The sequence below is a fragment of the Drosophila takahashii genome, chromosome 3L (genome assembly GCF_030179915.1).
Source record: "Drosophila takahashii strain IR98-3 E-12201 chromosome 3L, DtakHiC1v2, whole genome shotgun sequence".
In the NCBI taxonomy this organism is placed as follows: Eukaryota; Metazoa; Arthropoda; class Insecta; order Diptera; family Drosophilidae; genus Drosophila; species Drosophila takahashii.
In genome coordinates, this window is record NC_091680.1 from 22,580,144 (window position 1) to 22,600,965 (window position 20,822).

At 38.0% G+C, this 20,822-nt stretch overlaps 5 protein-coding genes across 5 annotated transcripts; 2 read left to right on the plus strand and 3 right to left on the minus strand.

Moving 5' to 3' along the window:
- Positions 1-7,332: 7,332 nt before the first annotated feature.
- Positions 7,333-10,175, plus strand: MESR6 (misexpression suppressor of ras 6). Its single transcript, XM_017159284.3, has 2 exons — positions 7,333-8,042; positions 9,079-10,175. Exons 1-2 carry the CDS (start codon positions 7,487-7,489, stop codon positions 9,978-9,980), a joined length of 1,458 nt encoding a protein of 485 aa, XP_017014773.2. The 5' UTR covers positions 7,333-7,486; the 3' UTR covers positions 9,981-10,175.
- A 67-nt stretch (positions 10,176-10,242) lies between these two features.
- CNPYb (protein canopy b) lies at positions 10,243-11,370 on the minus strand. Its single transcript, XM_017159344.3, has one exon. The coding sequence runs from the start codon at positions 11,308-11,310 to the stop codon at positions 10,654-10,656; it is 657 nt and encodes a 218-aa protein (XP_017014833.2). The 5' UTR covers positions 11,311-11,370; the 3' UTR covers positions 10,243-10,653.
- A 496-nt stretch (positions 11,371-11,866) lies between these two features.
- On the minus strand, positions 11,867-13,207 carry Naxd (NAD(P)HX dehydratase). The gene is made up of 2 exons (XM_017159314.3): positions 12,825-13,207; positions 11,867-12,764 (listed from the first exon to the last, which is right to left on the minus strand). The coding sequence occupies exons 1-2, from the start codon at positions 13,152-13,154 to the stop codon at positions 12,192-12,194; spliced, it is 903 nt and encodes a 300-aa protein (XP_017014803.2). The 5' UTR covers positions 13,155-13,207; the 3' UTR covers positions 11,867-12,191.
- A 1,143-nt stretch (positions 13,208-14,350) lies between these two features.
- On the plus strand, positions 14,351-15,424 carry LOC108069287 (uncharacterized). The gene is made up of 2 exons (XM_070215173.1): positions 14,351-14,569; positions 14,626-15,424. The coding sequence occupies exons 1-2, from the start codon at positions 14,522-14,524 to the stop codon at positions 15,394-15,396; spliced, it is 819 nt and encodes a 272-aa protein (XP_070071274.1). The 5' UTR covers positions 14,351-14,521; the 3' UTR covers positions 15,397-15,424.
- Positions 15,425-16,058: 634 nt separating this feature from the next.
- Positions 16,059-16,985, minus strand: Gem2 (Gemin 2). The gene is made up of 2 exons (XM_017159329.3): positions 16,695-16,985; positions 16,059-16,641 (listed from the first exon to the last, which is right to left on the minus strand). The coding sequence occupies exons 1-2, from the start codon at positions 16,908-16,910 to the stop codon at positions 16,120-16,122; spliced, it is 738 nt and encodes a 245-aa protein (XP_017014818.2). The 5' UTR covers positions 16,911-16,985; the 3' UTR covers positions 16,059-16,119.
- Between the last annotated feature and the right edge of the window lie 3,837 nt (positions 16,986-20,822).

A 20,822-nucleotide genomic window follows, 5' to 3' on the forward strand; every position in this document is an offset into this window, starting at 1 on the left:
TTACATTTTTGCGCAACTAACTAGCCTCTTACGCTAATTTCACTTTTAAAATGAAAAAATAAAATGAATTTTATGAATAAAAAAGTTTGATTAAGTACCAAGTTACTATTCTATTTTTGTAAAATGAAATTATTACAATAATAATTTATTAAATTAAAAATTTTTATCAATTTATTACTATTTTATCATTGATATTGCACTTTCATTCTATAAATAAGTTATTTACAACTGGGACTGCTCAAAAATTTCACACCTGCCTTTTGCCAACTTTCAACCTTACTCTGTCTCTCTTTCTCTCTTTGCCATTTTGACTATCTCTCCACGCTGCATACGCTCACAAAGTTTTGTGTAAAGTTCATTGATATTTTTGTGCAGTGGTGTGCGTGTGTTCGTGTTGATTCATTGAAATCGCCAGCCAAACCAGCTTGCTCTCACTCTCTCACTTCCCCACCCACCCCACTCCCACTTCCTCCCGCTTGCTGGCTCCTACTTTATGATTACTCTCTTCTTCGCGAGAGCGCAGCTTATATTTCAGTCCACTTGAATGCAAAAGTTAATGGACCACTAATTTATAAAGATAAGAATTTATGGAAGACAGAAGAATCAGAATCATCAATGAAGTTGCTGTCTTCTTTGCAACGAAAGCTCCTGCGAAATTCTCCCCTAAGCTTCCGTTATTTTGGAGACTCCGCGAAATGTTTAATTTTATAACCATGACCCTGATATTTACACCCAAAAAGAAGGCCCTCACACAAGGATACATGTATATGCATACACATACAGAAATCGCATGGAAGGACAATTTCAAGGATATGCGGCGCGTGCAAAAATTTCTCCACAAACAACAAAACTCTCTGCTGCGCCTGCGTTGCAACAGCTTTGTACATACACAACCCTACATCCGATATACCGTTAGGTAAAGCCCAGCACAACGTGCTCTTATATACGAACCAACGACTTTCGAGCAAAGTTTTCATGAATGAAAGTCCCACACAGCAGCGAAAACCGTTGGAGAAATAAAGAAAGAAAGCCAGACAGGGACGGAGACAGGCAGCGAAGGAAAGAAATGGCAATACGAAATCTATGCTTAACCCACGCACTTTCCGCTGCTCACTTTCGGCTTCCAGCAAGGTTGCGACTTGGGAGGCGAGGGGCGTAATTCCCCAGGACTTTACTTCGCTTTTGGCCCTGGCGCGTGGGAGGCCAACAGCTCGTCTGTTGCGGGTATGAAGAAGCAGAAGGAGAGTCCACTGAAAACATCCGGATACTAGTTCCCCAAGTTTACTTTTCATCCTGAAACGTGAAAGCCTGAAATGTACTCCACGCATTTTATAGAATTTTAAATTGCACTGTGTTACAAAATTAATGCTTTTTAAATTTACCTCGATGTCTGCGATAAATTTGAATTCGTAAAGAATTCCCAAGTTAAACTGCGTTTTCCAAAAAGTTCCCCGACGCAAGGATTCTTAGCAGAAGGACCTAAAAGTTCGAAAAAAGCTCAAATCGGCCAACATTCCGGGGGTATAACAGACAAGCGGATTCACGGTTTGTATTGCTGTTAAAGTATTCTACAAGTCACACTCTTTATCTTTCGAAACCTATACTCAGAATAATTTTAGAATTTTTTTAAGGGAGGAAAAATAAAAAAAAAATTGTACATAAATATCGAAATTTTTATTTTTATAGAATTTTTCTCAGTGCCGCCTTCAAGTATGTAGGAATTTCAAGTAAGCACCTGGACAGCTTACTTCAAAAGGCTGCTCGATTGCACGCCCCTGCGTGTCTTGGGGGCTGGCCTTGGCATAGCCGTAAATTCTGTCAGTGTAAAATCCAAGGTCAGTCCTTGGGGCTCCATTTTTCGATGGCACAAGTTCAAAGTCTAATTCCAGCCAAAAGGGAATACCCAACCCATTTCTTGAGCTCAATGAATCACCCGAACCATTATCTGTATTAAAGCAGTGAACTTGAATCGAGACTGAAGAATTCAATTAAATTTCTTGCACCTCACGAGTGGCATTTCAAATAGAGCAGGTGACGGCATTTGCCTCGATTATCAGACCATTCGCCTAATCAATATAAAGATGATGACGCCCGCAAGAGTGTTTAGGTATAGAATACACACTCTGTCATGGCCATTTCCGATTTGGATGATTCGTATCAGCGGGAAAAATTCTGGGAAAACGGGAAAAGAAGTGGATCATCGTGATTTGCAGGGTAGATTCTTCTTAATGTATTGCGTATACGAGCTTTATTCATGATATTGATATGTGCATTACAAGTGTTTTTCCACTTGTGACATGTAATTTATTGAGGAAATTATATATCTTTTTAATGATATCAGCAATGACAGAATTTACCAGCGAGTAATTCTTAAGCTTTATTATTTTTCCTAGTAAGTTATTCATACTTACTGTGAAGACTTTACTCATGGATAAGTTTAAAATGTAAAAACTCGAATTAGATAAAAACAAGAAAGGAAGTTAATATACATAATCTGCATGACTGGAATCAAACAGGCTTTGAAATGATTCCATTCGAATAGAATAGAGTTGAGTAAATGCTCAGCACACTATGACTAGAATGGATTGCATCTTGGTCCGTATAGTCATCCTGGAGTTTGTTAGATAAATTCTTAAGAAGTTGCGGTCCAAGGAAGACCATTCCATTCTGCCTCTTCACTACACTATTTTGTACTTCTCCTCCTTGGTCCGCGAATTCTGAGGATTTGCGGTAGAAGGAAGACCATTCCTTTCTGCCTCTTCACTACACTATTTTATACTTCTCCTCCTTGGTCCGCGAATTCTTAGGATTTAAATATAAAAATGGCATGGTTGGATTCAGTGGCGAGCAAAAACTAAAGATAGATTTGTAATTTAAAAAAAAAGACATAAAGCCATTTATTTATGTATGTATTTCAAAACAAATTTAATTTTCCATTTTGCCCTTATGACGTCATGTAAGAACTCGAATGGATTCGAATAAATTCGTCTGAGTTGTTCGTGTACTCATTTACTCGATTCGTTTTCCATCACCATTTCTGGTTCGACTGAGTTTTACGTCAGTACACTTATTTATTCAAGCCAGTTTCCCTACACATTCCAACTCATTCAACTCATTTCGAACATTGTCAATTCGAATATGTATTTTTTGTTATTCATGCAGATGTCTAATACACATATATACCCTTGCCGTTAAAATAACTAACTGTTTTCTGTGCCACATTAATAAAATGCTTGACGATAATATCTTATTGAAATTCGCGAGTTCATATTTTGTAAATTATAATAAATTTATATTAGCGATATCAATTAAACATATTATTTACACTATACACTACATATATAGTGTACATATTATGTGAACCAGTTGTAAGAGCCCAACAGAATTCTCCCACACTACTTCTGCATTCTGCTTTACTGACCTAAAACAACTGAAATGGGATTAAGAGTTGGCGCGTCCGCTTATCTCCCATTCATATTTCCGTTCCGCCTGATCAGACATACTTGTCGTACACTCACACAGTTATTCGCACTCGTGTTTGGGTATAAAGCCAGCCCACATCCCATGTCCAGCCCCCAGAGTTCCGTTCGGCGAGATCTCTGTGAATCACTCGCCATATGAGCAACGGATGTTGGTGGGCGCCACGGGTCTCGACAACCGACGATCGACGTGCGTTTGACGTTTGACCAGACCAAAAAGGCTGATATATCTCAAAGATTCCCTAAATACATTCTCCTCCGTCTTCCCTCTCTTATTTTTTGAGGCACTCCAATGACGTTGTTCCAGACAAGTGCTGTTCAAAATTAGTAGCCAAAGACTATTATATATTTTTTATTTAATTCAGTGTTTTTTAAACAGTTTTAGAGTTCGCAATTTATAAATTCAACTATATTCTTTTATCAAGTAACAATCTAAAATTAATCAAATTAAATTTAAATAACGTTTTTTCTTAATAATTAGTTATTTTATTATTTATCAAATGAGACTTGATAAATATTAAAAAATTGATTAAAGTTGTCCCTTTTTGCCCACAAAAAAAGCATAAAAATGAATTAAAGAATTTAATAATAACGGAATAAATTTGTATTACTCCTTAAGGTCAAAGTTTCTGCAGAAAGAAGCCGCAAATTCGCTAAAAAATCAGAACTTTTCCAGACGCTGAAAGAAAAATGAAAGACGAGGAGGGGCAACAGATGTGAAACAATCATTTGGCTTTGGGCGCCCACGCGAGCAAAAGTTGCGATTGATACGAAACAAACTGCGACCTGACCAACTGAATGACTATTCAGCGAATTGAAATTCGAATGACGTTGGTTGTACTCACGTTGGTATTGGGATTGGGATTGGTTCTGTTTGGGCCCTCTGACTCATTTCACTTTGGCCATTTCACTCAGCTCACGGCTTAAACAGCAGCCTGTGCCACGTGTTCCTTTTGAAGGGAAAATAAAATAAAACAAAATACAGGGCGAAAGAGAAAAGGGATATGGAGCAGCACCTACGCCAGAATCAAAATCCTTTTGACGTCACTCGGCGGCAGCTCAATGAATTTTCTGCATTTGATTTTATGGTGAAATTATTCCGGAATTAAAATTCTCTGAAATTTCAAAGATCACTTTTTTACCAATAGAAATTACTTTTGCAGATTATTTTTAAAATGTTTGATTTATTATACTAAATTATTAGGTGTGAGTGAGTAAAAGCGATTGAAAATTGTATATGAGAGATAAATATTTGGAATAGAATTTTAAAAAAAAGTTAGACGACAATATATGCAAATATAATCTGCCAATTTATCTGCCGTTTAAAGACCATCGTCATATTCTTAAACAGCCCTCGTTTTGGCCTTTTTTTGGGTGTTGACTTTACGAGATTGTATTTTTAAACTAGAGCATTCGAGCGCAGAAATTCCTGCCAGCTCTTCGCTTCTTTTGCGCCATCATCATCGTCATCGCCCATCCATCCCTCTTCAATTGAATCGGCGGAGGGGCTAACGAAGGTTAATGCGGCGCAGTGTTTGACCTCCAGGGTCAAGCTGAAGGCAAATTAATTGCGAGAATTGGGTGAGACAGCTAGAGAAAGCGCGGAGCTGCTGTAATTGATACAAAAACAAAAATGAAAAGCCAAATTGCAGCCAATTGATTCAATCAAATGCCGAGTTAAGGGGCCGATGCTCTCAAAGTTGGCACTTCCGTTGAATTATTGGGGGTGGGGATAACCCCTGATCAAATCGCTCTCCCCACCCGTTCACATTTACTCTGAATTTTTCTGTCATTTTCAAATATAGAGACTCCCAAGAAGTCTTGCTTTTAATGAAAATTATCCGTCGTGTATCCACGGAAAAAAGTATAGAAAATGTGGTATTAAAAAAAAGGAATAAAAAGTTTGCTCTGAAATAAAGTCCTGGATCCGCCATTGTGCACTTCCTATATAAATTATATTATACGTGAATGAATATGAATAAGAAAAATTTAGGAAGTATATTTATTAAATGGATCGTATTATACATTTTCGTCACAAAAGATGATATCAGAATTTTTGTATGTTGATCATCATTATTTTTTTATTTCGTTAAGAGGACTTTTTATTTGATAAATAATTTAAGAAAATTTGGAATTTATTAATGGGTGACTGAAGCTGATCCCCCAAATAAAGAATATAACAAAATCGATTAAGCTAAAACTTTTAGCTTAAAAGGGTAGCATATACATACGTACCAACTAACTTCATAAAACAAGATTTTAAGTCAGAACCTATTGATAAAGTTAACATAATACTACGGATTTTACGTGACAACGTGGAACTGGGCATTCTGAGTACGCCATTCAGGGTGTCGCGGCCCACGCAATCTCTTGGCCAAAAGAAGGTAATAAAAGAAGAGTGTCGCTTCATGTACAGGGACACCCACAAATGTCTATATACAGTTATATTTTTGATATCGCTCGGCGGCGGAAATATTGCACGCCAACGCCCGAGCAGCGCAGTCGGCGCTTTTCCAGACCACCAAGCCGCCATTCATTTCCACCAGCTGCAAAAGGCGAAAAAAGACAGCGGCAGATACAAGCTCGCAGATACAGATACAAAGTCACAGCCGCAAACTCACAGATACACACTGCGGCAGCATTTTACGCATTCCAATCAGCCATGTGGGCGTCCGATTCCCCACTGCAAAAAGTCCGACAGCGAAAAAAAATCCATATATACCTACATATATAAAGTAAAATCTTATGAATGAAAAGCTTCTGAGAAGCGTGGGCGGAGCGCTTTTTGCGGGCTGAAAGCTCCGTAGCCACCTCTTCTCACAAAGTCTCAATAGCAATCGCATTATGCCAAGCGTCCAAGCTTCGGATACACACGGAATATTGATTGGACTTGGACGCAAAGTCTCCAAATGTGAAGTAACCTTGAAATGTGGGTGGCTGGTGGCTGTGAGGTTGAGGGCTCGGCGGAGTGTGAGATGTGTGGATTGCGGATGGTAAAGAACTTGTGTGTGGGCTGAGCTTATAAAGTGCTGTTTAATTAATAAACTGCTCTTTGAAAAATTGGTTTCAGAAGGGGGAAATATGAATCGTATTTTATTAAGGTTTTTTCCTAAAAATAAGATCAATAAAGTCGGGATCCTTGATCATCAGATGGCCCTCACTCTGCTAGCCGATTTTTAATAAAAATCAAGAGAGAACGATATAGATTTGGAGTATAAATCACCCCCACTCGAGTCAAAGTACAAGGAAATGTGATATTTAAAAAGTATGCAGCAACAAATTTGTTCTGAAATCCCCCCACAACTAATTCTTGAATATGCCACTGCCAAGTACAAATGTTTTAGAAATATCTTATTGATTCCAACTGTGTAATTTCTTCAATATCCACAGACTCTGTTACATATTTATAGATGTAAATATATTTGTCTTTAAAAATTAAAAAAAAATTAGATTTCTTAAGTCTAAAATTTTTGTTTCACGTTTCGATGGCTGTAAACCAGCGGTCGGCAGCGTCCTATAAAGTGAGCATAGGGTTTTGTTCTGCCCAGCCGCTGCTCGCTCACGTATACAGTAGAACAGCGGTCTGGACACACACTCTGATGATACAAATATTAAACAAAATGTTATTGTATGTGTGTGCCGACCGCTGCTGTAAGCCGAATATAAATACAAAATTCAAATATAAATGCAAAAGAAAAGCTGTAATGTTAGCTAAAATAAATAATATTTTAAATTTGCCGGGCTTACCCCAAGCATCGATACTTTCATGAAAATATCGATAATTTAGCTCCATTTAGGACCATATATTAAGGTAACCATTTTTTAAAGAACTTTAGCCATCGCTGGCCTTGCGCCACCTGGGCACACTCTCCAACAGCTGTTTTCTTTTTGGTGGTCAAAGACCCCTAAGAAAATTAAACACAAAAGAAATTAAGTCTGCTTACTGTGCAAGTAAACGAGAAGCGTGCTCAGAACCGAGGCATAAAATCCAAGGAATCCCGGGGGAAATGGAATCGGATACGCTGGATAAGGAGAGCGCAGCGGCGGCCCTAAAAAAGCTATCGCAAAGTGAAAGTCCCGAAAGTGCGAAGAAATGGGTGCCGAAGGTGGGCGAGGAGGAGGGGGAGGGGGAAGAGGCGCCGCCAACAAAGAGACAAAAGACTGCAGACGAAAAGGAGGAGAATCGGGAGAATCAGGAGGAAGACGAGGATAGCGAGGACAGCGAAGATTTGGATGATGAAGTGGACGATGATGATGACGACGAGGAGATTCCCCTTCTGATTCCCGCCCGGGGAATTCCCCAGAGTAGCAGCCAAAACAGTCTGAGGAAATTCCAACGCATCCCCGTCTTCATTGTCGACTATCACAACGATGTTCTGGAGTTCATCTACCGCTGCTTGGCCACCCGTCATCTTCCCCTGGCGAACAACACCCTCGTCCACTTCGATTCCCATCCGGATCTCGTCATTCCCCGACATATAGCCGCCAGTTCCACGTACGAAAAGGAAACCATGCTCAACGAACTGAGCATCGAGAACTGGATCATGCCCACCCTATATGCTGGTAAGTAATCCTCCTGGGAATAACCGATTCCTTATCTTAAGTATCCATAAATTTATATTAAAAGTTTACCACAAACCGAATAATAATAGCTATAATTTCACAAAGCAATACACGACAATCTTACCGCAGTTTTGATTTAAAATTTATAAAAATTAAATTATATAAATGTACTAATTGAGACATGCAAAAAAACAATCATTCTTATATGTAAAATTTTTAAATTAATTTTGAAAAATCTTGTATTTGACTCTTAACAATTTTAAAATATCAGAATAAAATGACCGTCTAACTTCTATAGCTCGAATTTACTTATTTCTAATTTTGTCTAAAATTGTTTAGAAATTTGTTTAAAGAAACAAAACCAAATATGGGGACTTCCACCAAAAACTCCACCAAGCCAAAAACCTTTAAACTTAAATAAAACATATTTCCACATGATTTTGCCGCCATATTAGCATAGCATATTGAGCATAGTTTGATTATTTATATGACAAGCCCCAATAATATACGCAAAAGTTAGTTTTTGCCTATTTTTTTCAGTAAAACCAAAACCATTTCATTGCGACATGTTTGAACAACATTCTAAAAAAAATCACATTGAAATATTACTTCCCCGAAATCCACTTCAATTTTTGTCCCGAGCGAATACGGCAGCTTTTTAACGATATCTTAAAAAATAAAAGTGGGACAAAATCAAGATTTTTACACAAAATAGAGCGTGGAAAGAATGATCCCATAATTAAACAAAAATAGTTTTTTTTTTTAATTTTTTTTTAACTTGAAAGGTGTGCAAATGTCTCGAGCTACAATATGGAAATGCCCATATATAAACATTAATATTAACCAATGCATTGGTTGTTCTACTCCAAGGTTTTCGAACTTTTAGATTGATAAAAGATTAAAAGTCGAAATTAACCAAATTTCCAATGCTTGACGACAATAATTTGATTAAAAGGAATTTCAAATTCTGATGAAACATTTTTAAAAGAAATCATTTTAAAACCTCAACTAATAAAAGTATTTCACTTTCGTTTAGGTCATTTTAACCGAGTGGTGTGGCTGAAGAACTCGTGGTGCCAGCAGCTGCCAACCGGCAGGCATGACTTCAAAGTGGGACAAAAGGACGATCGGATAGGAGTGGACTGTCCACTGGACTACTTTATAGCCGATGGCAACTACTGTACTACCGAGGATCTCCAGGAAGCGAAGAGCGTGGAGCTGCAGGTTCACGATGCAGACAACGAAAATCTCAATCCCAATGACTTCTTGGCGGAAAGTGATTCCAAGGGATTCGTTCTAGATATAGACCTTGATTTCTTCAGCACCTCCAACCCGTTTTTAGAGATCTACAAGGATGCCGATTGCTACAATCAACTGAAGGAGATCTTCCATTTCGAGAGCGTGGAAAAGGTGAAAAAGTCGGGAACTGCTTCTATAGCTGATTACTTGGCCACAGCGGACAGGCGACAGACTCAGTTGGATGCACTGAAGACGATTTTCTGGCACTTGGAGGAGGAGCGCAATTTTGAGGGACTTGAGAAACCGGATGAGACTGTGGTTACTCCCGAGGTGTATGCTAAAATTGTAAAACTTGCCGAACAGCTGCAAGAAAAGTATCCAGACGATGAAATCGACTGGCATTTGATATTCGATTCGGGCAGCACCACCGACAATAATGGCTTGCCCCACCACATCAGCACTGCCGAGGAGTTGGAGACGTACTTTGCCAACTTCAAGAGATTCTTAGAACGACTACCGATTCCCCCAGTGGCAATCACAATGGCCCATTCCGCACAAGATGATTATTGCCCCCAGGATCAGGTGGCATTTATCGAGGAACGCGTTCTGCGGCTGCTACGGGATGTTTTTGGCGATAAACTGCATGAGAAAGCCATCCTGCACTATATGGACGATCCTTGGGATGTGATGAAGCTATAAGCTAACAAATATCTAAAGAGGTTTTCCACCCGCCATCTCGAAATAGTTTTAGACATTACGATTGGGCGGGAAAACCCCATGACTTGGAGATCCCTGTAGTGATTTCAAACTAGAACTCAAAGATGAAAAATCCAATTACATTTATAACAATATTTTGTACTTTTAAATATACGCAACGTATTTATTACAGACCCTTAAAAAATGTGTGTGGTTTCGGGAATGTTTTCATAAAAATTTGCCAGGGAAAAACAATTTACAATAATTTTATGCAAGTATTTATTTATGTCTAAAAGTAAATACTATGTTTTTGTTACAAATTCACAGGTATGCAAGGAAAACCAATGCTCGAAATCTCATTTATTAATTTGATAACGTGTAAACACCTGGCATTTCTGGATGTGGTTGGGGGGCCACCTCATTGAGGGCAGTCAACTTTTAATTGTCGACCCCAATTCGTGGCCAAAATCAATAAGCCAATGGCCCCGGGCGAAACTTTCAGTAACATTTGGTGGTTCAGTCGATGTGGAAGGTTTAAATATAAAATTGAGAGACATAGTGAGTTTACTTAAGCTACTTAAACACTTTCTGCTTTGATCTATAGGTAATACAAATTAAATTTTTGAATATCATAAAATAACAGGGTAGGAATTTCTTGAAGATATTTTGATTGGGATCACAGCTCCTCCTTATCGCCTTTAGGTTTTTCCTTCTTCGCTTTTGGTGGAGCAAGTTGCTCCTTGAGACACTCCCTTTCGGCCTTTTTCTTGAGGACATTATCTTCGCAGAGGTGTTTCTTCAGGGACTTCTCATCCTGGTGCTTAAAGTACCAGTCGCTGATGGTCTCCTCGTACTCCTCCAATAGATTTTCGCACTGTGTCTTCATTTGGGTGACCTCTACTGGGGGCTTATCCCACAGCTCGTAGGGTATTCCCAAATCCACTTTGACGCCCTTATCCACAAGACCATGGAGGGTTTGGAAGGTCTGCGACATTCCCTTGGCGAATCTCGTGCTGTCGCTGCGTTCCTTATGGAGATTGTACTCCAGAACGCGCTCGCAAACGTTCTCCAGAGATTCCAGCAGTCGCAGTTCGCTACGCCGGTACTCGGTGCGCTTCTTGGGCTTCACATCGTCCACGGAGTATCCGATTTCGATAACGTCGTGGGATTTCCCAGTTTCTCCAAGACGCGCCTCCAGTTCGGCGGCCAGGATTTTGCAGGCTTCACAACGGTTCGCATAGCGAACTCCCTGTTCCTCTTCGGGGGAATCCCCTCTGGTCAACTGGAGGAGGACAGCGAGTCCCAGGAAAACAGGAAACCCTTTGGGGCGCATTTTCGCAACTTGATAACTTCAAAAACAATAATAAATCTGACGTGGAAATGCCGGTCGCGATAAGACCAGTGTTTTAAAACTCCCACCAGTAAACAGTTCTGCCAAGTTGGCTTTTTTTCCGCCAATTCGATTGGGATTTTTAAAACGGCATTAGTCAGACATATAAAATAATTATTGCTTTTACCTTATTGATGGTTTTATTTTTCGTCAAAAAATTCGGAATATAAAAGTCTTAACAATTTAGGGCTAGTACTCAACCCTACAAAAAGTCGTCCAAAACAGAAAATTTTATATAAAAAAAAAAACGTCAAGAAATTTTTTTCATTTGAAGTTTTTTGTTTTTGACGACTTTTTGTTGGGTTGAGTACTAGCCCTTAACAAGAACCAATTTACAAAATTATTAACCAATAAAAATTTAGAAAAGTTACTTACTTGACTATTTAAATACGATCATTTTTAACTTAACCATCAAAGTTACTGAAACATTTTGTTTTTAATCAATACCGTATAAAAATACAGTATAAAAATATATGGTTCCTGTTTAATTTTAAGACATAGATATGTTTTCTTAAATTTCGTTAAACCGATGCCCTAAATGGTTTTCCCAATTAAAATAGTAAGCTCAATAACAGATGTTCTTACGTGGTGAAACACATATTTTCGTAATAAGACTCGACCGAAATCAAAGTAGTTACATTCGTACATATATAGTAACTAAATCCGATAATTAATTTTGATTTAATCCCTGTTTTTCAAAGATAACTATGTTTTTTTTTAATATTAAAATCTCTTTTAAAGAAAGTAAAGTACACCTGTTGCACTATCGTGTGAATATATAAAATGTTTGGCTTAGTTTACAGTTGGCCATCAGTTAAAACTTATTAAGAGTCGCTGTTTTCAAATTCAGCCTGAAATATTGCTGGTATTTCGTTTACCATATCACTCGCTAGCAGGCTACGTCCGAACTTCTGAAAAGCAGCTGAGTTTAGCCTCTTGACAAAATAACTGGAGGCACAAGCAGCTATAAACGCAGGATTTTCTTGATTTGACTGTAGCGACCAATAGAAGAAGGTGGCCAAGGATCCGGAGAGCAAGTCGCCCTGACCACCGCACCTACGACCAGAGCCTCCGGTTGGCAAGGTGTGAACTTCGTTGATTTGGGGAAAATGAATTTTATCGTTAGCGCCTTTTTCCAGAACGACTACTCCATCTCCAAGCAGAGACATTTTTTTACGCGCCTCATTGATATCCTCTCCAAATAGTCTCCGGAATTCCATGACATTGGGTGTCAGGATGACATTGCGTTGTCCGCAGATCAAATCAAGGTTATCATTAAGAAGAAACAGTCCGTCGGCGTCAATAACAACTGGTTTTTGAACATCCATACAAATCTTCAGTAAGTTAGATGCGGTTTTTAAGATACCTGGTTCTCGACCCAGTCCAGGGCCAATAACCTTAAAGGGTTCTAAATTTAGAATTTACGAAAAATGTTTGTATTTACTATAAGTACTTACAATCACATGAAGTCGATCCAACCAGGGCGTTATTTTTTCCACTGTATCTACGCAATCCAGAACTGGGTGTACGATAAGATCAGGACTATAAGACTTGATAATTGCGGATGCATTGGAATGACAAAACACATGCGCCAAATCAGCTCCAACTCTTATTGATGAAATGGCCGCAAAGTAGGGGGCACCGGTGTATTCCAAGGACCCACCGATTACGCCGATGCGTCCATACTGCCCTTTGTGTTTGTTGTTGGTCAGTTTTGGCACAACTGTTTCTTTAAACAATCCCAACAGCTTTGGCAAATTAACAGATATTTCCGTAATCGCTGACATCTTTTCAGAAGTAGTTATCTTTGTTGTTTGTTATTTGTTATTATCAAGACTAGTGATGAGCCATTTTCTCAAATACGCTATCGTTGACGTTACAATTTTTGCGTTGCGGAAAATATATGTTTCACACGGGAAATGCAAACAGTAATCACATGTATTGGTTTTTAATTCTATTTAAAAAAAAACCGTAAAAATAGGATTTAAATAAAAACATATGGGCACTTCCAATATTGTCGCTCAGGACATTTGCACACCTTTAAAGTAGAAAAAAAATTGGAAAAAAATTGATTTTATTTTTAATAATGGGCTTTTCTTTTCACTCTTCCCAAGCTCTATTTTGTGTAAAAATCTTGATTTTGTACCACTTTTAGTTCTTAAGATACCGTTAAAAAACTGCCGTATTTGCTCGGAACAAAAATAGAAGTGATTTTCGGGGAAGTTAATTTAACACTAGAATTTAGCGAATTCTGATGGAATATTTGAATGCGATTTTTTTTAGAATGTTGTCCAAATATGTCGCTGTGAAATGGTTTTGGTTTTACTCAAAAATGGTTTGCCGTTTTTTTTTATGCAGTTTCAACCACACAACCACGCTCGGGACATACTGGCTGTTTTGCTTTTAACTTAATACTTTAACATTTAAATGAAGCATTCAGTACAAAAAAATGTCACGTATTACCATTCCTAAAGGATAAATTCACAACTGAAGACGGGTCCATATTGGTGGGGTTTGTCATAAAAACAAACTACTCCAAATTTGTAGTTAAGCTCAGGATCCAACTAATTAGAAACTAATATCGGGGCAAAATCATGTTGAAATATGTTTTATTCAAGTTTCAAAGTTTTTGGCTTGGTGGACTTTTTGGTGGAAGTGCCCATATGCTTTTAGGTGGGAGACATATCCACCAAAACTTTTAATTTTTTTAAACATTGAAAATGACTTTTACGGGATTTAAATAAATAGTATTAAACTTTTTTTCATCAAAACATTTTTATAAGCTTTGTTTTTTATTACCATTGTTTCTAACTATTTTATTAATAAGTAAAGCAATTTTAGGGGACAACTTAAAGTTTAATCAAAAATAACATTAATTAAATTCAAATGTATTAAGTTACCTTTTGGTTCTAACATTATTTGCTAAAAACAGCTACGTAAATTGGGATGCGCGGTTTTCCAGCACTTAGTAACACGATTTCCTTACGCTATCGACAAGGAATCGACTTTGAAATTCACTTTTAACCGCTGCCCCGGCAACCAGTGGCTCCAAAACAAAGCACCATGCTTTTGCACCCCAAATCCTGAATTCCCGCCCCACAAGTTGGCTCCTTTCCGGCAGTCAAAAAGACTTTCACTTAAAGTTAGCCGAAAAATGTCGCACAAAAGATTCTATGTAAAGTTGGACCTTCAACTTCATGCGGTTGGTGGTGGAATTGGTGGATTTACCTATGACCTCAAGGCTATTTCCCCTTTCAGCTTACCTGTCCAGGAGTTTGGCTTTGCTCGCACGGCTTTTTGGAGGCCACCATCAAAACCTTGGGTTACTACTTTCGAACGGGCGCAATGGAGCCTCGATTTCCTATGCTGTGCCACGATCAATTCACCATGGAGGGATATTTCAAGAGTGTTGGATGCTTGGAGGACATGCACCAGCTACTGAAGGCGGAACAGTTGGAGATAACTGTCTGGCAGAATGGTCGAAGGTTGGCCTACTTCGTGGGAAACCTCTCGGATGTGATGCAGCCAACTATTCCTCGACTGAGCTGCGCCCACAGCGCCAATGTCCAGCTGCTGATGAAGGCGACGCCGGCCTTTCCCGGAATTCTGGCGCCAAAGGTGGAGTTATCCGCCCAATTGACCACGCAGGACCGAAGAAAGGGCTGCAGTTGCTCCAGTTTCAGGGAAGAATCGGTTCCCGTTGCTCCTCCGGTTAATCGCCATGTGGAGAGCCGATGCCTGGGACACTTGGACCAGCCGCGAAAGCAGCAAACCGTGTGCCATGGCAGGAAATCCAATTGTTGCGCAGGTGCAAGTAATGCCGGATGGAGAGGAGCTTCTCCTGAACAACTGCGACAGCAGGAGCGGCGTCTGTCCACCTGCTCGAGCACAACCCAATTGAGTAGTCTCAGCCAGAGCTCCTCGCTGACGCAGTGCAGCCATTTGAGCAGCAGTAGCAATCCTTTGGACGATCATCACAATAGCTGTTATATCTGCCAAGCCTACAGGCGCATGTTTCCAGCTTATTGAATAAATTACGAAAAGAAATATAATATTTAGGGTATTCAATTGCGTTGCATAGGTTTGAAAAGTGTAAGCAGTTCCAACAACTATTTCCATATAAAATAGCCTATGTATACAAATCTGTTGCACTTGTGTAGAAGTATTGGTTTAAAATAGAGGTTTTAAATACTAAAAAGTCGGGTTTGAGGGTATGGTGATGTCAACCCAAAAGCTGATTGACGCTTAAGAATTCGCGTATTAATTTTGTTGGTCTACTTTTGGCGACCAATGTTTTTTTATTTGGTAAATGCCCTTCGTAAACGATGCTAATATATGCATACATAGGCCAAATAATTCGCTGTTTTCTTTTTTTTGGGTATTTAATTAAGGGCTTAGATAAGACAGTAAGGAAGTGACATTCTTGACCAAGAAGTTGGCTATCCAATATGCCGAAGAACTCACGGCTTAAACAAATTTTTGGTGAAACCAAAAAAGAATGACTACAATACAAGTAATTTACTTTAATGTCCGTCCTCAGCCATTTAACGCCAAAGAAGTCGCGGACTTTTCATACAAACTAAAAAGGGTGCCATTTTTATTTTAAAATGTCACAATTTTCGTCTGGGATACTTACAAATTTTACACTTTTGCAACGCAATTCAATACCCTAATTGTTTTATGTGTACGACTTTTATGGGCAGCTTCTTGGCTCAATTTGTGCTTATATTAAAAAATAAAAAATGCTATACCTTAAATGTAATCCTTAAAATCACTCTGCGCAAAGACATGAACAATGAGGGTTAGTAATAGGTTGTAGGGTGCTGCTCGCTGCACTTCCTCCTCTTTCAGTTGGTTCCTCAAATGGATGCAGGATCGGGCAATATAACGAAGGGTGCTAAAAACATGCGGTTCCAGGGGAAGATGCAGGCAGACCAGGGTGGCATACAGCCAGCGCGCCAGCCAGACGTCCTGGAGCAGGTCCACCGAGGGGTCGGGATCCTGCAGCCACTTGCTGAGCCTTTCCAGCAGGTGCTCCAAATCGCTTTGCGACAAATGGAGGAGAGTGCTCAAGAGGGGCTGTTGATTGCGGCAGAACTCCCGCCACTTCTCCTGGTCCGAGGTTAAGGGCGGTTCCGCGGACTGATCGTAGTTGTGGCTGGCCAGTTCCCGGCGAAGGATTAAAACCTGGGAGCGGGCTGCTTGGAAGGATTTCACCTGTTCTTCCCGCCATTCGGGCGTGGGCAAAAGGCACTTGAAAGGCGGCAGGGCGGGCTGTAATATAGAAAGTTAAATAACAGGGTCTATAGAATATATCCCATACTTACATTATCCAGCATCTCAAAGGTGTTCTTTCCCGCATTATCCTTAATTTTAGGAGATCTTTTGGTCACCACCGCTGGACAGCGCTTCCTCTCGTACAGCATGTGCATTAGGTACTCCTCCCCGGATTCCGGCGGCTTCTTGGGATCGAAGTCGCCATTCGGTTCGCGTATCTCCAGTGCCTGGAGCTGGAAAGTCTGTTCCTCGGGCTCATGCTGCATGTTTCTCGCTTTGTTTATCTTTAAAAATGTTAAAATTCTGGAATAAATAAAGACGAAGCCGCCAAGCTGTATGACCGTTTGTGGGATGGCTCAGAATACCAACTATCGAATGCTGCCGAGCTGTTGGTCCTAGGGTTGTCAACGTTTTGAAGTTAGAGCGCGGTAATTTCAAATTTGAAATGGTTAAAAAAATTTTTGTTTAATTTGAAGGGAGGGTGAAAAATTAAAGTATCTGTTGCAAAAAGAAGTGTGCAACAATAAATTTGTTCTAAAACTATATCTAGTTTCGCCAAAAGAAATCCCTTTCAAATAATAAACCAATGTAGTCAAAAGGCTCTTGCTTTTAAATTGCACACTTCCACTTTGATTTTAAACTTCGATACTTAAAGTATATTCAAAACTCTTTTTTAAAGTTTTAATAATGATGTTCGCAATATGGTTACATATATTGTGGTCAAACAACTTCTCATTATAGGCATAAAATGATGGTACTGTATCAGTGGTCAGTGCTTTAGTGTTCTTTGGATGAAACAAAAGACTACCCTTAAATGATACAAGTCTTAATATATTCATATTTTTCAGTGGTCATAAAATTCGCATGTCTTTTGCAATTATACATAAATACCCAACCGAATTGAGGGCCATGGATATTGTCCCGACAATAATTCAAACGATAAAGAACAGGGACATTTTTGGTAATCACTACTTTATTTAAAAGCGTTTTAAACATTAATTTTATAAAATCACTATGGACGGCAGTCCATGTAGTGACGAAGCGCACCTGGAGAGTGTGCGAAGGCGACTACTATATATACACGAAGAAATGAAAATCTACTGTGATGGTCCGATCATAATGAATGATACACCTATCGAAAGGTATTGCGAAAACTAACAGGATTGCATACCAAGACTTTAAGAAAATCAATTGGCTTGGGAGAGAGAGCAGTGAAAGTGAAAAAGTGCAAATTTCGAAATTTGGAGCTGTTGGGGCCGGTGGGGATAAATGCCCCCTCGCAATATTTTAGTTGTATTCCTTTTGAAAATACCCGTCGAATGAGGGGTCATTTGTCAAAATCCGACTTGTCCAAAATATGTTTTTTAAGTTCTGAAAATTTGATATGACGTTCATCACATCGATATAAAAAACTTTTGTTCTACCACTTTTGAAAAACTAGCTAGTTTAGCGGGAAAACAGCTATAAATAGCTAAAATTCGGAAAGCCGTAACTTCTATACTACTAAAGCTACAGACTTGTGCTGCATCTCGTTTGAAAGGTATTTTTAAATGCTATAAACGCCTTCTATATGCAATTTGTGTGAATGTAATAGTTAAAAAGATATGAACAAAAGAAAATTTGTTTAAACTTTTTTTTTAGCTTTTTTTTAATTTTCTCAAAAACGGCTCTAACGATTTTCCTTACAACTTTAAACTGTATAGCCCTTGAGATTCCTTAAATTTTGGTATATATCATGTTTATGTAAAAAATCGCGTTTAAAAGTAATTCAGAAACGAAAATAGCCACTTTTGCCAGCTCAGAACAACTAACGCTCCCTGAGTATTGAATTTTGTGGGAGGGTATCCGAACTGTATTTTAGGGTCATGGAATCAGTAAATTTGCACTTAAGAGTTCCATATAGGAATCTTTTGTTCTACGACTTTTGGAAAAAGCCGCTACTTTAGCGGGAAAAAGCTAAAAATAGCTAAATTTCGTTAATTTGTAAGTTATACACTTCTAAAGGTACAGACATGTGCTATACCCCGTTTAAAAGGTATTTTGAAATACTTCAACGCCTTTTTAACTGAATTCGTTAAAATACAATAGTTTAAAAATTATGATTTATGACCAATTTAAATTTAAATGTTTATATTAGCACCTATGAGAGCAAAAGTAAACAAACAAAAAACTTCTGATATCAAATAAAAACACCTCTAAACGAGGTAAAAAACTAGTGACGATCGCACCTTCAACGTACAAAAGTTCTGATATCAAATTTTGTGACGAAAAATGATTTTAGATGCGACTAAATAAGTACGCTACCTAAAATTTATTCATTCGGCACGCTACAACAGAAAACTTTCGTGTAGATATTAAATATTTGCTAAAGCGGGCCGAACGAGTAAATTTTAGGTAGCGTACTTATTTAGTCGCATCTAAAATCATTTTTCGTCACAAAATTTGATATCAGAACTTTTGTACGTTGAAGGTGCGATCGTCACTAGTTTTTTACCTCGTTTAGAGGTGTTTTTATTTGATACTACTAAAGCTACAGACTTGTGTTATATCTCGTTTGAAAGGTATTTTTAAATGCTATAAACGCTTTCTATATGCAATTTGTGTAAATGTAATAGTTAAAAAAATATGAACAAAAGACGAGTAAATTTTAGGTAGCGTACTTATTTAGTCGCATCTAAAATCATTTTTCGTCACAAAATTTGATATCAGAACTTTTGTACGTTGAAGGTGCGATCGTCACTAGTTTTTTACCTCGTTTAGAGGTGTTTTTATTTGATACTACTAAAGCTACAGACTTGTGTTATATCTCGTTTGAAAGGTATTTTTAAATGCTATAAACGCTTTCTATATGCAATTTGTGTAAATGTAATAGTTAAAAAAATATGAACAAAAGACAATTTTTTAAAACTTTTTTTTTTAGCTTTTTTTTATTTTTCTCAAAAACGGCTCTAACGATTTTCTTTACAACTTTAAAATGTATAGCTTTTGAGATTCCTTAAATTTTGGTATATATCATGTTTATGTAAAAAATCGCGTTTAAAAGTTATTCAGAAACGAAAATAGCCACTTTTGCCAGCTCAGAACAACTAACGCTCCCTGAGTTTTGAATTTTGTGTGAGGGTATCCGAACTGTATTTTAGGGTCATGGAATCAGTAAATTTGCACTTAAGAGTTCCATATAGGAATCTTTTGTTCTACGACTTTTGCAAAAAGCCGCTAATTTAGCGGGAAAAAGCTAAAAATAGCTAAATTTCGTTAGTTTGTAAGTTCTACACTACTAAAGGTACAGACATGTGCTATACCTCGTTTAAAAGGTATTTTGAAATACTTCAACGCCCTTTTAACTGAATTCGTTAAAATACAATAGTTTAAAAATTATGATTTATGACCAATTTAAATTTAAATGTTTATATTAGCACCTATGAGAGCAAAAGTAAACAAACAAAAACTTCTGATATCAAATAAAAACACCTCTTAACGAGGTAAAAATCTAGTGACGATCGCACCTTCAACATACAAAAGTTCTGATATCAACATTTGTGACGAAAAATTATTACACTCGTCATTAAATAGACTTTCTAATATTTTCTCATTCGGCACGCTGCAATAGAAAATGCCTGTGAAGGGAAAAAGGCTGGAATAGTTTGCTAGGGCGAGCCGAATGAGAAAATATTGGAAAGTCTATTTAATGACGAGTGTAATAATTTGTCGTCACAAATGTTGATATCAGAACTTTTGTATGTTGAAGGTGCGATCGTCACTAGATTTTTACCTCGTTAAGAGGTGTTTTTATTTGATCATTAAAGTACTTGACCTATTTTCACCACAATAAAATGATTTTTAAATAATCTATTTCGATAGATTATGAATTTGAGAGACAAAATGTTGTAAGGAAAAGGAGTACTACGCCAAGTTTATGTCTTGAAAAATCTTTCAAAGTTGACGGTTCTTACTAATGTATCAAAAAATAAGGAAATTTAAACGGCAACAAGAATAGCACAATCTGCGTTACAGACATTTGTTTAAATCAAACAGTTGTTTTAGTGCATTGATGTACGTAAAAACTATAATGGATTTGGTTTGGAAGATATTTCTCTGACATACAGGGGATATATACACTTGTACCCGCTATGATTTTTATACCCTTGTAGAGGGTATTATAGTTTCAGTCAGATGTT

Coding starts and splice junctions, on each gene's coding strand:
- Naxd (XM_017159314.3), bottom strand. CDS start 13,154: ATGTCAGCGATTACGGAAATATCTGTTAATTTGCCAAAGCTGTTGGGA. Junction 12,765..12,824: donor TGGATCGACTTCATGTGATT/GTAAGTACTTAT, acceptor GAACCCTTTAAG/GTTATTGGCCCTGGACTGGG.
- MESR6 (XM_017159284.3), top strand. CDS start 7,487: ATGGAATCGGATACGCTGGATAAGGAGAGCGCAGCGGCGGCCCTAAAA. Junction 8,043..9,078: donor CATGCCCACCCTATATGCTG/GTAAGTAATCCT, acceptor ACTTTCGTTTAG/GTCATTTTAACCGAGTGGTG.
- LOC108069287 (XM_070215173.1), top strand. CDS start 14,522: ATGTCGCACAAAAGATTCTATGTAAAGTTGGACCTTCAACTTCATGCG. Junction 14,570..14,625: donor TGGACCTTCAACTTCATGCG/GTTGGTGGTGGA, acceptor TTCCCCTTTCAG/CTTACCTGTCCAGGAGTTTG.
- CNPYb (XM_017159344.3), bottom strand. CDS start 11,310: ATGCGCCCCAAAGGGTTTCCTGTTTTCCTGGGACTCGCTGTCCTCCTC.
- Gem2 (XM_017159329.3), bottom strand. CDS start 16,910: ATGCAGCATGAGCCCGAGGAACAGACTTTCCAGCTCCAGGCACTGGAG. Junction 16,642..16,694: donor CCTTTGAGATGCTGGATAAT/GTAAGTATGGGA, acceptor TCTATATTACAG/CCCGCCCTGCCGCCTTTCAA.